The sequence below is a fragment of the Beta vulgaris genome, chromosome 6 (assembly GCF_026745355.1).
Source record: "Beta vulgaris subsp. vulgaris cultivar EL10 chromosome 6, EL10.2, whole genome shotgun sequence".
NCBI classification, from domain to species: domain Eukaryota; kingdom Viridiplantae; phylum Streptophyta; class Magnoliopsida; order Caryophyllales; family Amaranthaceae; genus Beta; species Beta vulgaris.
The window spans coordinates 21364475-21383007 of record NC_079207.1 but is presented as its reverse complement, the minus strand read 5'-3'; the positions used below and the strand labels follow the sequence as shown (position 1 = coordinate 21383007).

The following is an 18533-nucleotide window of genomic DNA, read 5'->3' as shown; positions in this document are numbered from 1 at the left end:
ATCATCATAAGTTTGTCTTATTCAAATTATTTAGTTTTGTATTTTAAGATATGAAATTGTCATTTTGAAATAATGGGATGTAATTATGAGTTTTCTATATGTTTACTAGTTGCTGAATTCGATAATTATGGTTTGTAGGTGACCTTGTCCTTAAGACTTTTGTTTCGCAAAAAAACCCATATAAAATTGTTGATTAGTTGGTTAGAGTCCTTGTATTTCAAATGAGATATTATGGGTTTCAGTCTTTTTCACAAACACATTTTTATTGTTTACTTTGTGCCATTTGTTTGAAAGGGAAGAGTACATATTACAACAAGACAATTTTTTGCCCTGAGTGTTAGGTATATAATTAGATAGATTAACAAAAAAAAATCTAGATTATTCAGTTATTCTAGTGGTACTAATTGTTTTGCGAGATGACCCATATAAATTTTTAATTTGTTAAGCCACTAATTGAAGAATTTTTTTTATGCTAACCCAAGTAAAAAAACATATTTGTTTGCCTACTTTGAGTGGAGAGTGACACTCACACTTATTACAACTTTTACCATACACCCGGATCTTCTGTGAGCATGATACACCCAATGTTATTTTATTTTTTTGTTTCATGTGAAATCTTCATACAGGCAAAATTTGCATAATATGAAGAGTTCCAAATGAGAAAAGGTAGCCTTGAGTATACTTGTAGACACCAAATTTTGAACCCCTTTTTTCAGATGAATAGAGATTTTGAAAAGAAATAAATTAAAAATAACGAAAAAGTCATGCATCGTGCAGTGCACGCCTATGAAATGCATGTTTCGTCCTAGTATGCGAGTTTCATTTCGTTATACATTTTTTCATTTGTGCGTATTAGTCATGCGGTTTCGGCTTAGAAACACAATTTTTCGAAAATTGTAGTCAACGACTACCACCACCGACATTAATAAAATGATTTGTTGATGAATAATCATGTTCGTCTTCAATAATATGACGAATGTTCGTTATTATTTCAAGTTAGTTTTTCGAAAATATGAAAAAGAATTGCCATTGGGCGCCAGAATTTTAATCGTCTTTCCAAAACCGGTAGTAATCAGTTTTCTTGATGATCAAGTCATTATTCATTTATAAAAAAATAAGAATATATTCCTTATCTACTTATCACATCCTTTATCCATTAGTTAGAGAATAAGAATCATGAAAAGAAATGAGAATAAGAATCAAATTCCATGTGTAAGAGGGGAGAATCTGGATTTTTTCCGAAAAATTCGAGTGTGCGCCAGGCACGCAATCATGCGCTAGACGCATGATTATATTGTGCGCCCAGCGCACCGCAATGCCCAATGCCCAATGCCCTGCGCCAGACGAGGAGCCTTGCGCCTAGGCATGACGTCGTGCCTAGCGCAGGCTCCTGCGATTGGCGCAGCGTTATGATCAGTTTCGATTTGCACGTTTTCGATGCATTTTTTTACGTACTAGGGTTTAAAGAATAAGAATATTTTCTGAAAATTGTTTTGCCTTATCTATGAGAAAATCCAAAAAGAATAAGAATATTTGTGTTTCCAAAGAGATGTGATTATGTCATTAGAGTGAGGTCATAAGAGTGATGCCATTAGGGTGATTAAGGATGAGGAAAATCGGATTTTTTGGGTTAAAAATCGGATTTTTTGGGTTAAAAATCTGATTTTCTACCTCTTTGAAACCCTAGTTCATCTCCCCCATTTCTCTATAAATATCCTCCTTCTTTTACTTCAAAACCAAATAACGCTAAATTGAATAAAAAAAGATCCCCTTGTGGGGCAGTATCTAAGAGTCCAATAGTTCTTACTCTATATTAAGACTCCCACATCCGAAATAGACTTCGACTCCGTTCTTGCTTTCCTATTCAAGATGGCTTTACAGCAGGTGTGCTGACTTGCTTAAAATCTCTATATAAGGAGGTATTTTTTCTCCATGGGCAATCAATATGACCCCTAAACTTGTGTTTTTGTCTCCAAAGGGAATCAATTTTCATTACCACTCATTACCACCTACAAGATGGTATTGGATGAGAATGAAAATTCAAGAAGAAAAGTGGACACTTTAGGATAAATTAGCTTTACCATGGGAATGAACAATGATATTCTTCACAAATTTACACATAAACTCATTCCCATTACCACTATTTATAACCAACTATCAAACGAACCGTCAATACTACTCTCATCTTCTCTACCCCCTTCCTCTAAAAACTACATTCAACAATAAAGAAAGAAAAGGTTAGGGCATTCATTAGTAAGTAAATAAGTTCATCTAAAAAAAACACAAAAAAAGAGTTTAAGTTAGTAATTAACACTACTACAAATATGGCCAAAGAGACTATTGATAGGAGACCGGTTGAGGTTACTAACCTATTTCTTAAATATAGAAAACCATTGATTATTTAAAACCAGTCTCTTAAATTTAAGTATTTGACTAATAAAAAAAGTTGTTGTGAGATAAGAGACTGCTTCCAAGTAAAACCGGTTTCCTTGAAATATTTTATTTTTTTAATAATTTTTTTTTTCAACACGATATACTATTATACGTATATATTCTTCTTGTGAATATATAGGAGACTACTTCTAACTTGAACCGGTTTCCTAAAAATAATAATTTTAAAATTTAATATCTTTTCAATTAATACTAATATAGTATAAGTTTTATATATAAATATATTTACTTTTAAAATTATGCAACAAATACAATAGAAAAAAAACTACCTCTCCTAATATTATTCTATCAATATGAATCGTGGTTAATAACTGTTAAAAGAAAAAAAAAACAGAACAACGCTTCTTGAACAACCTCGCCATAACCTCTAGCACACAATCCCATAATCCAAATTTTCCCCATAATCCAAATTCTTCCATCAAAATTCCACCTTTGCTTTCGTAAAATTCATAATCAGGGCTCTCACATTGTTCAATTCGTCAATTTGTGATTCATTCGTCAATTCTTTTCGCTATAATCAGGGTTCTCACCAAGCATCTCCTCCTCAACCTTCGGCCAAAAGCCCAAAGACCCCTCCCTCTTCTCCTACAGCTCCAAAACCCACGGCATCCCAAGATATTTATTTTTCCTTCCACATCAATTCACGTTCTTCGAATTCGACGAGCAGAGAAGAAAATGATTTCACCTTTTTCGACTATACCGGATATCTGGATCTTCCCATGTTTGTTAATTTTATCATACGTTCTATGATTTGAAATCTGTATCTTACACATATTTATGTAGGAATTCTAAAATTATTTATCTTACATCAAACTTTTTTCATTGTTATTTACATTTTGATGAACCCTAGATCTATGCTCAAAATGCCTGTTAATTCGTTTAATCAAATGGTTTTTGTTGTTGATTGGATGGTAAGAAACATTAAATTTGTGGAATATGAACAGTGTATCAGCTTATCCCATTTGTTTGGCACAGGAAACTCAGGGAGTCTTCGTGAGGCATAAATCATATTCATAATGGCCATGGTAGATGAACCGCTATACCCAATTGATGTTCTAATTGATGAGCTGAAAAATGAGGATATTCAGCTTCTGTTAAATTCGATTCGTCGTCTTTCAACCATTGCTCGAGAATTCGAATATTTGGTACTATAAACCTATGAAAGATCCAGAATTCTATCTTGCCTCCATAACCTAACCGGTCTCTTAACCTAGGACACCTGTGAGATGGAGATGTGTTATAGTCCGGTTTCCTAGGCCATTTTCAACCGGTTTCCTAGGCTTTTTTTGTAGTAGTGTAAGTAAACTTGAAAACTCACTTAGAAATTAAGAAAATCACAAAAAGGTAGAAAATTTTGCAAAAAGGAAGTGCATCATTGAGCTAGCAGGGTAAAGTTGAAGGTTCTGTTATTTTTTTTGATTATTTCCTCAATCATCTACTAACTTTCTCCTTGTTTCTTCTTACCAACTTTTAATTTTTTGAGTGATTTGGGTATGAGAAAGTCCTAATAGGTTCCCAACCTTATATCACCCCACCTAGAATAGTCAACTCTAATGGGGAGACTCTTAGTAAACAATGTGTTTATGTGATTTTCTTAATCAAGTTGTTATTCATCACCAAATATATAAAATTATGTTCATATAAATTATACAAAATTTTATATTATTTATGCAAAAACGAACATGTAAATCACTAAATTCCATAATACTGATTTTCTCTTCAGTTAAGAAAATAAATAAAATATATTCTTAAAAATGTCCAATTCAAGTGAAAATTTTCATTCTAGTCTTTCAAGGTGTCTAGAATGATCATACCAAATTTGACGTCAAAATAAGTTCAATAAGTTAGATTTCAAAGAACAAATTGAATAAAGGTCCTATTTTAATCAGTTTTGGCATAAAATTAACCACTAGCTTTCTAAGCACACGATGCGTGCGATGATAACTTTTTTATTGTGATGTTTCGTAATGTCGAGTAGTTAGTTTTATATGCACGCAATACATGCAGCGATATATAATTATAATAGTTTAAGTTGACAGTTTTTTCAATCAAGGATATGTTTTATTCAACTTATTAGAAGTTATTTTCAGCAAAAAATAAGTTCAGAACAGTTATTGATCTAACCTTATTATCCTCTATGTAATTGTGATCATTTCTTTACATGACTATAGTCTATAATGGTGTGGAAGTATATTGCTGATTTTTTATTTTGGCAAAGTTTCCTTTTGATGGCAGATTTCGATATTCTTAAATGAACTTTTTATCTTTGTTTTTCAAAACTTTTCCAATCTTTCATTTTCTTTAACCTAAAATTTTAATTTATTCTAATTGTAATTTTGAAAAATGGCGAATAGTTTGATTGATTGATTACCTATTATTATTTTAAAAATTTAAACGAAATTGATGTAATTAAAAAAGTAAGAGTAATATAGACATTTAATAGGATCGGAGGACACCATACCTCCTGCCTTCACTTATATAATAGAGATAATTTGAGTTGTTACTAAACATTTGTGAAATTTTGACACACCATAAAGAACTCACTGTCCTATCCATAGATGTATTGCATGCTTAATTTAACGCTTTGTACAGAAGTTATGATTTTCGCAAGTCAGTACAAGAACAAAAATAGTAATATGGAAAATAAAATAAAGTGATTAACTCAAGTTTCATAAAAGAAATTATTTTCTTATGTAAATAAAAATCAATAAAGATTGTCATAAAAAGATCAAAATCAAAGAGGTTAATTAATCTCTAATTTTCACAAGTTTACAAATAAACATGAATTCCAAAACCCATTCAAGGAGATGAAGATCACGGAGCCTCATGGTGAAGATCAAGATTGAAGATTTCTCATAGATCATAGATTTTGTACATTTTGTTGTAATAATAATTTTTTGTAGATAGTTATTACGTCACTCAAATAATAAAAAAAATGGAGATGTTTATGCATAATTTCATAAATAATTCCATAACCCCTTTTGAATAAAATGAGCAACCAATGTTACAAATATTGCATGTTGGGCCAATATATCATAGTATATGAATCAAATGACTCAATCTCAATTAAGAGGAAAAATTACAAATCTAACTAAGTTAATTTGTATGATGATCCATCTTACATTTTAAATTTGTTCTCCATCTTCAAATGGATTAATCATATAATTTAACATAATTAGATTGTAATTATGATCTCCAAATTGATTTTCGGTCGTTTTGCGTGTCTCAATTTAAATGGTCAAATTCCTATTAGCCAGACACAAATCTCCAAATTCGATCTCAAACTGATCATTTCTCTCCAAATGACTTAATAATCTCCAATTAAGATTTATTGCTCCAAAGCTTCAATTAGGAAGCAAACCTCTAAGACCTCTTGAATATCGTAAATGTGATCACTCATTAAGGTGGTTATTTCAATCATCGATTAATCGCTAATTAGAGTATTTAACTCAAGCTCTTTATCTCATCACTAATTAAGGTGATTATCTTTAATCTTAGTTAATCACTAATTAAGGTGATTAGCTTAATCTTTCATCATATGTAATCACTAATTAGAATGGTTATCTTAAACCTTAATGATCATTAATTAGGACGATTATTTTTTATATTTAATAACTAATTAGAGTGGTTATCTTAAACCTCAATAATTGTTAATTAGGATAATTATTTTTCATATTGAATCACTAATTAGAGTAATTATCTTTGACCTTAATCGATTATTTTTTTCATTTAATCACTAATTGAAGTGATTATCTTAAACCTTAATGATAGTTAATTAAGATGATTATTTTTCATATTTAGTCACTAATTAGAGTGGTTATCTTAACCTTAATTATTGTTAATTAGGATGTTTATTTTCATATTTAATAACTAATTAGAGTAATTATCTTAAACCTTAATAATCGTTAATTAGGACGATCATTTTTCTCATTTAATCACTAATTAGAGTGATTATCTTAACCCTTAATTGTATTATTTGTTTGTATAAAGGTGTTTGGTAAGTACCTGATATCGAATTTCTACATAAAGTATAAAATGATCATATTGATTAATAAGGACATGGACATCATATGGGGATGTTTGTTTGAGAGAGTTTTGGGGTAAAAGAGAGGTTTGAGATCAATGGAGAGGTTTGACTAGTCCAAATCTCTAATGGGAGTGTTTGGTTGAGAGAGAATTGAAAAAGACGTTTGAGCCCAAAATGCTGATTTTGGAAAAGTTACTAGTAGGAGCTTTTTGGAAGAGAGGTTTACGAATTTAGTTGTGTGATGAGCAATACATCCTAAAGTTGGTCAAATTTCCTCTTTTCCCCAAAAAAAACCTCACCAATACATTATTACGATACCCTTATCACCTGATAAAGTACCAATCACCTAACAAATATTTACCAAACACTTTCACACAAAAAGCTAGTTAAACCAGCTAATATAATCATGCAGCTAACTGCTAACAACTAATGCAAATAGCTAATCGCTCACAGATAACCTCTAATTGTCAAACATGGTCATTGTTTACTAATGTAATTTTTAAGAACTTTAGGACATAAATATGATTTGACCTACTCGATCCCAATTAAATCTCTAAACTCAAAAAGCTTTTCCCTCAACATTTTCAAAAGAGTTTTTTAGGCCTACTCAACTTATTGAAACCTCTCTTTACTAAACAATCAAATTAGAGGATTGACTAGTCAAATAATCTACCAGTTCAAACTTCTAACTTTACCCCAAACCTTTGTTTACCAAATTACAAAGTCTATGTACCAGTAGATAGTATCATAAAAAAAAATTCCACTCTCTCTTGCTCTCTCCCTCATGTCATTCTTCTCTCTATAACTAGCTAGTATGTTCTTTTGAGTTCAAAAATCAGACATTGCTGGAGTAGTACGTGATAGCACTGGTGCGTGGGTCTATGGCTTCTAAAGAGCGTGTAGAGTCGAAATCGCTCTTGCGGGGGAAATTTTGGCCGTCGCCACCAGTCTCGAGCTTATTCAAACAAAGGGATGGGACAAATGTATTATTGACACGGACACGAAAGAAGTCTTTTTTTTATCACAAAACGAGGAATATATATTACTTAATATAGCACATTACAATAACCTTCCTTAGTACAAACTGCAAAATAAGCAAAATAAAGAAACTACAGCTTGTCATCCAAAACACCATCAGAATCTTCATACATATCAACCCTAAGAAGCTGAATATATCTACGCCATTGGATTCACTAGTTCCTGCATGTATTCCTTCATTACACATGGTGGTGGGACTGTGTGCGTAGTTTTATCAACCTCCATGGCCATTCCAAATCTAGCTAATTTATGAGCAACCATGTTAGCATCTCTTTTTGCATGGAGGAAGATCACTACCCAGTTGGTTTTGATAAGCTTAACGATATCGCAAATTATTGCACTTAGCTGATGATGAGGATGATGTTCCGCCCTGTCCAGGATGATCTTTAGTGCTTGAGCATCCGTCTCGATCTCCAGCCGTGAAATATTATGATCCTTTGCCATAGAAAGCCCTTCCCTGATGGTAATGAGCTCCGCTGCTGCCGGATTGACTGCCCGAAACTTAATGGAGAAGCCCATAAACCAAGAACCATCTGTTCGCCTAATCACCCCTCCACCACTAGCCTTATCATTTGCTTTCTAGGATCCATCAGTGTTGAGTTTAAGATATCCATGAACCGGTGGTTTCCATATTGTGATTCGCTGCGCATTCGGGGCTACTTTGTCTTGATTCTGAAAAGCATTTTTGTTGTGAAGATAATCAAGGAAGAAATGATTAAATTGAGATGAGGATCTTGCCATTGCTCTTTCAAATACCACCTTGTTTCGGTTTTTCCAAATGTGCCATAGTGCTATTACAAACATTTGTAACCATTCCAAGGATTGGTCAAGATTGAAATTTAACCATTCCAAGGATTGGACACGAAAGAAGTCACAATTATGATTAATGGGGAAAATTGTGTGAAAGATGATAATTTTTTGATGATTACAATGTGCAAGGATCTTTTACAGGCTCACCGCGGAGGTGGTGTATGGACCAAGGACGATAAATGTGGTTGCAAATAGATTAACAAAAAATTTTAGGACTACTAACTCAGTGGAGTTTGAGACAATGCAAATTGATTAATAGTAGCACCAGACAGTATAATGGATGTATTATTGGAGGATAAAACTCCCTAACTAACGCGGTAATGTTATTTGGTTTTTATAATAGGAAAATTGGACAGGAATAATCCCACCTTTGCCCAATCTGCAAAATAATCTCAGCTTTGGATTATTCTACAATAATCCCACCTTTGCTTACTAAATCAATTTTTTGGTCCCAGAAACTTGTAACTTGGCAAACCGGTAAACCAAGTTAATTTTTGATTCCACCCCAGCCACCAGGCTCCTTCCCAGCCACCAGGCCCCCACCCCCTCTCTCTCCCCGTTGCCGGTTCTCTCCTTTTTCTCTCTCTCCTCGAATCGCGTGTATATGTTGTGTTAGTTGTACCATCTAGATCTCTCTCTTCGAGCGATAGTTGTGTGTGGTAGTGGTGGTCGTCGTCAACAATGGTGGTGTCGGGAAAGGTTGGAGAGAGGAAAATAGAGGGGGTAAAATGATACGAAGAGAGAGGAGAGGGGGAGGAGTGACAAGGTCATGGGGCGAAGGGAAGAAGGGGGAAGGGTAGCGGGGTTGGCTACACGCGAAGGGTCAGGGGTTTGCAGGGGGGCCGGGTGAGGTGTTTAGGTTGGGGCAGCAGGGAGACTAGGGTAGTGGTTAGATTTTGCAGTGGGCTGAGGTTGGGGTAGGGGTGGGTGTTGGGGTGGAGCGGGGCGAGGTTGTGGTGTGGCAGCAACAAACTGGGGGTAGTGGGGGGTTAGATTTTGCAGCGGGCTAGGGTGGGGATGGGAGATATGAACAGGGAAGGGCAAACCGGATAAATACCATAAGTAACTTATTGTTATCGGTTGTTATGTTTTTGGGACCAAAAAATTGATTTAGTAAGCAAAGGTGGGATTATTCTAGAATAATCCAAAGGTGGGATCATTTTTAGCGGATCGGACAAAGATGGGATTATTCCTGTCCAATTTTCCGTTATAATTTCGCCTCATGCTAGCATAAAAAATCAAATATTCAGTAATTATTAATCATTGGACCAAGCTATCAATCCGGTGAGATTTCGATCATGCTATGTGGATATTTAGAGAGAAAGCGCACATGATGTGATTAATTTAAGAGAAGGGAATTTCACGCTTCAAAATTATAAATTAATTGTTAGACTCATCATATGTATATGCGTTAGATCTTGTTTAATCCATTGCATAATTACTTAGAAAACCTTACACATATGCTCCTCTTCCAATTAGTACTTAATAACACTATTTCGATTCCAATTAGTACTTAACTATTACGTGACAAAAAATGAGAGACGATGGACCCATCTTTAAGACATGACAAAAGGGTCCAATCTCGCAAGTCTGTACATTTGGGTATACTATATATATATATATATATATGTTACATAGGGGTATACATCTTTTGATATCATGTCCAAATAAGGTGACATGTCTGAAAGAAAAATACCGTAGATGAGATCATTAAAGAGCTAGGACTAGTGTTACTCGATGAAGAATCAATTGGCTCCCGCATCCTGCATCTCATGACTTTACTAGTAAAACTCATTGACACCAAGGATTGTCTATAATTGCTCATCATATCCCATTAAGGTAAACATTCTTCAGGATTAGCATAGAAGTAGTCTTCTAATTTTGGTTTTTCTGGAACTTGTAGCCTCTTTTTTGGAGTTCCCATCCGATGTCTATGAACGAGCTTCACATTACGTGACAATTCATCCCAACACAATGAACCATTTTTGTATTGATCTATTAACTTTACCAGTACTTGTCTGTCTAAGTTGATAGTTTTTCTATAACCCAAATACCTGCATGTAAAATTTATATGAATAAGTATACATCAATAATTTATGAATTTAATCTCCTCATTTGAAAAAAATAACACATATAGTTTTAGAGGTGTTGAGATTTTATCACTAATATTCTTCCTTTGTTTTTTATTACAACATTGTATATAGTACAGGTCAAAAAAAAAATTGGTGTAAAAGCCGCTACAAAGGGACATAATGTAGAAATAGAAGTACTTACTTAAGTTGCATGTCTCTAATACTACTCCCAAGATTTTAATTTACCAAGATATCAAGTTAGTTGGGATTTTTAATCATTAGAAAATTTAATTTGAACCAAGAGTATTTAATAGGTGTACCTTCTATGCCCTTCAACAACTTTTGCCATGTTTCCCCCATATGTAGCTACAAAGATATCACTCTCCAAAGACACCATGTAATCAAGGGCTGCCATTTGTGAGGAATGGTTCATGAACGGTGAAAGCTCTGAAATTTGTAGTAGAGTTTCTTTTTTCACCTGTTGTGTCATATTGACCAAAAGAGCATGCACGAAATATTAGAGTTGGCTAGATATATAAAGGTTACATCTATACTTGTATGTTCTACAAGGGTAACATCTTCTCCTAATATCTTATTGAATGGATGATAGGAAGATAGATAGGAGGGGTATGCCTGACCCTCCCATTCCCGATCCTATGCAATTGAGTGGGTTTTGGGACCTATTCTTTTGGGCACAATTTCACTTCAGTTGAGTTTAATCCAGCTCATCTCAATTTAGTTAGTTTCTTTTTACAATTTCAGTTTACTTCATTTTTAGTTAGTTTTTTTTTTTTTTGAAAGATCATTTTTAGTTAGTTCCCACTCATCCTAATAATGTCTTTAAGTGTAATTGTGTAGAAAAGAAGTTATCCACTTCAAACAAAAAAAGTAAACTATATATATGAGGAAAAAAGATTGACCTGAGTCTTTTGAACTTATTTTCAGTTCACTTAAGTTAATTTAGTTCAGTTTAGTTTCCCTATACAATTCAATTTCTCTAAGTTTAGTTTAATTCAGTTAATTTCAGTTAAGTTTCTCTTAATCCAAAAGAACGACGCTTAAGTTGTTGTTCAAAAATAAGCAACCGTGGTTTGCTATCGAATGTTTGACCGGTTAAAATGTTGACAATTTGTACAAATGATTACTCTCTCTATTCATTTGTATTCTTCCTACTTTGATTTTTTGTCTCTCGAAAAGATTTCAAATGATAAGAACAAAAGAAAATAGAGAGTAATTGATTATTCAATTCTTTTGGGACCGCCTTTCGACAACCCCATGGTAAGAAGAATTTTCTCTGGGATGCCCTTGCACATGGCCACTCACCCACAGCTAATCGGACCATCTCACTTCTCAGGCTAGAAAATAGTATTATCTAGGTCGAATTTGGGTTAGGTCGTCTATTGTGATTGAGTGGGGTCAAATTTGTATCAAGCCAATATAAATACTTCATCCGTTATGTTTTAATGAAACGTTTGCTTTTTCGCACAACCCAACACACTTCTTTAATCATTAATATCTTTAATTGTGCACACGTAAAAAATATGAAAAATAATTTCATGGTATGCATCGAGACGAATCTAACATGGTCCCACTTGACTATATTTTTCTTCATATAATGGCGATAAATTGGAGTCAAAATTGATCAATAAATAATATCATTTTACCCAATGTTTTATTTAGGCTCCGTTTGGTAGGGCGTAAAACGTTTTCCTGGAAAACTATTTTCCTCTATTTTCAGTTTTACATTGATTGGTTGGCAAAAGAGTGTAAAATCATTTTCTCTTGGGGTAAAATTACTCTCACAATGATGGAAAACCATTTTCCCTTCAAAATGAAGGGAAAATTGTTTTCCTTATCTATCTTGTACACTCCTCTCACTACCTGCTTACTTTCCCTTTTATTTCATCATTTTTCTTACATGGAACCAAACAACGGAAAACTAATTTTGAAATTGTGTTTTACATTGTAAATTTTTTTCCACGAAAATCATTTTACAATGAAAATATTCTACGCCTTACCAAACGGAGCCTAAAAACAAAATGGAGGAAGTATATCTATACAAATATATTAAAAGGCGTGCATAAAGAAAAAAATGTGCCACGTGACGCCTTCCCTAGGTAGTTTTAGTTCATGTAATCCATGTACAATAAAAAATTACATAGTATAGGGTTTGATCCCAAGACCTCAAGAACATATACTAAAATCTTAACCACTAGGCTAAGTTGTATTTAGTGTTATTATCATAAAGTATTATATTATTAAATGAATTTTTTTTCTTACCCGGGGCATAGCTCGGACCTAATAACTAGTAGTTTATTAAAACGCGTGATCAAGCATTACAATCTGCCACGTACACATATTGCATTTTCGAAATAACCAATATTGTATATTAGTGACAAGATGATATAGAATAACAAAGCTTAAAGCACTAGAAGATAAAGGGAGAACTACAGAGAAAACTAACCAAATTAGGGAAATAAGCAGCAAGAGGTGCCAATCTGCTTTCACCACCGTAAATATGGCCAGCAGCAATATAAACTTGAATGTTTCCATCAATACCTAATGCTTTCAAAGTGAGGGAAGTTTCTTCAGGGGTTAATGGACACTCACCCCTATTTCTCTTCTCTGTTGCATTTATAACCTTCTCTTTCCACCAGGGATAGGCATATCTAACAGTTAAACATTGATTAATCATTATTGTGGGTGGCTAAGCTAGCTAAAGTTATAAGGAAAATATTATATGTAGTTCTTATTTTAAAAAATATATTTAATGCTTATATGTAGTCCTAAGATTTACATTTAACATTTTTCAATTAGAATTGATAGTAATACTGAAAGTCTTTATAGTGGTCAAATTGAGGGTGCGATTTTTCCTCCTGAATTTATCTAAACGAACTTTATAAATTTAATTAGACTAATTAACCATGATTTCTGTTAAAGTTTAACCTTATATTTATACCTAATTTGATTTGATCAACACTAATCATCTCAGATTAATTTAAATTTTGATTTTAGAGGTGAAGAGAACGCACCCTTATACGCACGGGAACTTTCTTGAGAGTTGAGACTACATACCTCATGGCAGTCAATTCCTTGACTTGACGAGCGTCACAACCTTGTATACATCCTGAGAAGGCTAACATGTCCATCTCATACCTCAAATGTAAAGCCAAAAAAGGACCATTCCTCTTCAATATATCGATAATCCGTTTGCCTAACTTTTCAATGGCAGGTGTAAACTTAAGAGATTGATAGTTCACCCTGCACCTAAATTTTTGTACATCAATTGGTAATCCATTGTTGGCTAGGCGACAATCAGACTTGTTGAAGTGGACTACTTTCTGCTTTTTTATTCCAGGAAGAACCTACCAGTTACCACAACATCATCATCTTTAGTTAATTGTTCTCACATGAGATCTTTCATAAAACTTTAGTAGATACCGCCTTGGACTTTTCATGTTTATAAAAAAAATTACCTTATATACTATGTCTTTTCAATTGTCACACTTTATTTTAATTTTAGTTTTAGAAAAGTTTGACAAGTGGGTTAACTTATATTTAGATTCTATTTTTACTTATGACCTTATTAAATTCGTTTTTATATGTATTTTCAATATAACATATCAATTTGTATATACTATTTACTAATACCCAATTAAAATTACTAATGGTTAATTATGTACATTGAAAATCACAAAACAAAAAGTGTAACCATTGATAGAAGCAAAATATATAGGTCCTTTTTATATATATACGTATATAAACATGTGTGATCGACCTATAAAAATAACCTTAGAGAATTTAAGTCATAATACTTAAAAATGGAATCCGGCATGATGAGCTCACTTTTGGTTCAATTCGATGAGAGAAGAAGTTCTAATCAGACTATTTTCTTAGACATGTGTGAGTGTGATCAGCCTAAAATAACATTTGAGAATTTAAATTAAAGCACTTAAAACTTTTGGCATGATGAACTCACTTTTGGTTTAATGTCGCTTAGAGCCTAAGAGATAAAGTCCTAATTAGTCCCAATTAGTCATAATTTGGATAACCTCTTTCTTTTTTCTGTTTTTTTTTTCTTCTCATTTTTCATTTAGTTTAATTTCTTTACATGCAAAGCAAATATGTCACTTCAAATAATTAATCTGCAACCTAAAATGTTATAGTTTATTGGGGAGAAACCTTCTTTTAAGGACTTCTCAAAAAAGTAAGCTAACTTCTCTTTTGAAAAGCATTATTTGTCAAAGGCTGTTACTGGTTCTGTTCCATAGTAAAATAAATTGTTTGACTTCTAGATTTTCCTCACATACCATTACTATATTAATTGAAGACTTTAATACTATTATTTTTTAGATACACTATTTAATTATTTTTAATCTATCCATATTAAAAATATAAATATTGTATCTAAAAAAATAGAAGTATTTAAATTTCAGTTTTGATAATTGTAAAAGTCGAATTATGTACATTAAGAAAAATAAAACTTATAACAAGTAACATACATACAGTATCGTAGTAGTATGTCATGTCGGACCAACTGATGGGGGCCATTGAGAAGACTTTTCCGGAATCCATCTCTTTCTTCATATTTGAAGGCAACTCTCTTAATATTTGTACCTCATCTCTTAGAGAATTTATAAAATAGTGCACATCAAATATGTCATGGAATTCACTACAAAGCATAAAAATATCATTGTTTAGAGATATTGACAAATTCATTTGCAAATAGTGGAGTATGAAAAACAATAAAACATATACTATATGTTTGAGTTATTTACCTTTGATCTTTCCAAAAAGAGATCTTGTCTAGTTCAGGGACTATAAGTGTGATGTTTAAGTATCTTGCTATTGTGACCATATCGCAGATCTATAAAATATAAAAGTAACTGTAAAACTATAATTTATAGTGCAATAACCTAAAAATCATTGCTTCTTTTGTAAAGTAATTTAGATGACATTAAATATGTAAATGGAGAAATCACCTGGCCTCAAATTCATATCATTATTATTTGTATCGTCTGTGTCATTTTTGTTGGAGTCTACATCATTATGTATGTGAGGTTTTGTTACATAATAAATTATGGTGTAACATGTTGGAGTCTTTTTTTTGTTGTTGTTACTAATTAAATAGATTAAATTAGCAAATACCGAATAATGCTAATATAAAGTAAGCAAACAATTTACCCCTGCTCGCATTTGATTCAATCCTCCATTAGTGGAAACCATTAGAAATCCATTGTTCTCGTACAATCCTGTGAAAAGTATAGTAAACTCTTGTAAGTATTAGTTACAAAGTCCTTATTCAAATCAGTTGATTTTCAACTCACGACATCACTTATCCTGAAAAAGGGATATATATGCTGACTTTTAAGTCACGCAATTATGGACTAACCCATATAGTCACACTAAGTATTACCCTTCAAGCACTCAAATGGGAAAGGTAAGTGTTTCAATTACTAACATTAAGTTATAAAAAAGATGATTTATGCTTAATGGGGTATTGCCTAATAATAAGTTAATCAATTAGAATCTACAATTTTCTTCACTCCATTCCACCTATCTCGAAGTATAAGATACGTGGGTGTACACATATTCAAGCTAAGATACTAATGTTGCATAAATACAAATAAAAATAAATTATAAAAACAATTGGAAGTATTATGATAGATAGAAAACAATACAAAGAATTGGTATGATGGAGAGATCGAAAAAGATTTATGGTCTATAAGTACAAAGTAAAGTATTTTATTGGGATACCGAATAACCTAAAAAGAAATATATGAAACCTATGAAAGGACAGAAAAAGTAGATTTTCATGAGATACAAAAAAACTTTTGTAATAACCTATAATAAGTAAGAAGGGGACTTCATAATAGTTTGGCATAGTATGGTGGCTTAAATAACTATCTTACCTAGACATCTATATATTTCACCCAAAAAAAAAAGAATTTGAGAGCTTGCCTTCATATGTAGTTGATTTTTGTTATAAGTTATAGGTTAAGTATACAATAGCTACTAAATAAGCTCTCTCTCTTTCGCAATAAGTTTAACGATAAACTTAACATTTGCATATTTATGTAATTAGCATATTCAATCGCTTTCTACTACTCTCTCTTACCAGTTACCATATGTGGCACTTTTTCTTTCTATCTATCACTATCCACTTTCTTGTGTTGTGTGCAACTTCATATACTTCTTTTAAGCTTATTGTAAGAAAAAAATGAGTAATAGTATGTATACAACATCAATTTTTTTTTTCTAATAATAATCCAATCTATATGCTGTGTGCATGTGTAGAGAACTAGAGATTATAATACTAGCTACTCACTTCTGTTTTGGATTTCGGATGAAGATTTATCTGCAGAAGACAAGCAACTGAAGACCTTAGGCTCCCATTTCTTGTTGAAAGTGATCAACTGCATGGCACAACTCCATATCAACACCATGCTCATCAACCGAATCATCCACATTTTCGTTCGAGCTATCCTCGATTGAGCTATCATCTTGTTCTTTAACTTCTCAAGTTTCATCGCATCGAATCCCATATTTTCACGCCTCTTCTCTTTCATCTCTTCTAGCTTTATTCTACCCTCCAATTTTTTTTTACCATAAATCCAACTTCAAGTGTTAGATGCAACAAAGGATTGAAAGAAAGAAATCAAAGGGTAAATAGAGAAAAAAGAGAATTAAGGTGGTTTATATAGATGGAATTCTATGATGAGGGTAGAAGCTAAGTCACCAGAAAAATAACACATGTTTATTAAGTGGTGGTATAGCTAACCCAACCCATTTAATGGAAGAAATGGTGGAAATTTTAGGGTTGTACATGCACGTACGCATGAGAATTTTAGGGTTGTAACTTGCAAGTCAATATTATAAAGTCGCATAATTATGCCACTCTTTCCTCCTTTTCAAGCCACGTGGACTTTTGGTTCCTATTTTTGTGGTATTTGTCAGTTATGATTTGGTTAAATGAGATATTCATGAGTCCATCTTATATAGCAGTAGAAGGCACATGAAACTTGTCTGCAGTGGCGGAGCCAGGATTTCAAAATCGAGGGGTCATAAAAAAAGACAAAGGATATTTAATATTGAAATTTTACAACGCAAAGGCACATTGTCTAATATTCATTGTCATACATTCCAAACTAAGAAAAAATTACATAAACAAAAATAAAAAAAAAATTACAAGTGCATTCGACGGGTCTTCATTTTTTGGAAACGATCAATAATATCATCATCGAAAACTTGAAGAAACACATCTTTTTCAAGAAAAGTAACCAAACAATCATTCAAAAATTGATCACCCATGCTATTTCGTAACTTATTTTTTATGTAAGTCATTCCCGAAAACACTCTTTCCACACTTGCCGTAGCAACCGGAAGAATCAACATCAACTTGATGAGCAAAAATACAAGTGGATAAGCTTCATTTCTATTTGTTTCAACAAACTTCATTGCAAGGGAAGAAAGATCATTGACATCTTGGAATTCACCACTATCATCTCGCATATCTTCCATGAATATATCAAGTTGACAATCAAGAGTATCCAAATCATTAGTTGTAAATTCGGAAGGATAAAGAGTGGCAAGTTTAAGTACCTTTTCCTTGTTGAAAGAAGAGAATCCATCTTTGGGACATAAGCAAGCCATGCATTTAAGCAACTCCATATTAACCTCATCAAAGCGATTGTTAAGTTCTTGAAGTTGTAGATCAATTACTCCTATAAACACTTCCACCCGAAAATGATGAAGATATGTCGCTTCTTTAACAAAACGCCTTGATCTTCCTTGAGGAATGTAATTATCCCCCATGTTGGGAACAACAATGTCATGTTTATTGCAAAATGAGGTAACCTTACTCAAATGAATCTCCCACCCACCATCCCTCATTTTTTGCAATACTTTTTTAGTCAAAGAAACAAGTCTCATGGCATTAACAATGTCTTGATCTTTTCTTTGTAAAGCATTACACAAGTCATTAGTGTATCCAAATATTGTAGACATTAATTGTGCCATAAAAACAAAATCAAACGATTACTTAAGAGCACAACACCTTGAGCTTTTGCCTTATCATCCGCATTTGAACCATTTTTTCCAATCATCACAAGTACATCAACAAGTGTAGGAAACAA

General features: G+C 32.8%; 1 protein-coding gene across 1 annotated transcript; it reads right to left on the bottom strand.

The window, feature by feature from the left end:
• Positions 1-9917: 9917 nt before the first annotated feature.
• Positions 9918-17195, bottom strand: LOC104896138 (rhamnogalacturonan I rhamnosyltransferase 1). Its single transcript, XM_019250009.3, has 8 exons — positions 16727-17195; positions 15583-15650; positions 15177-15265; positions 14905-15070; positions 13474-13763; positions 12863-13067; positions 10719-10876; positions 9918-10380 (listed from the first exon to the last, which is right to left on the bottom strand). The coding sequence occupies exons 1-8, from the start codon at positions 16965-16967 to the stop codon at positions 10161-10163; spliced, it is 1437 nt and encodes a 478-aa protein (XP_019105554.1). The 5' UTR covers positions 16968-17195; the 3' UTR covers positions 9918-10160.
• Between the last annotated feature and the right edge of the window lie 1338 nt (positions 17196-18533).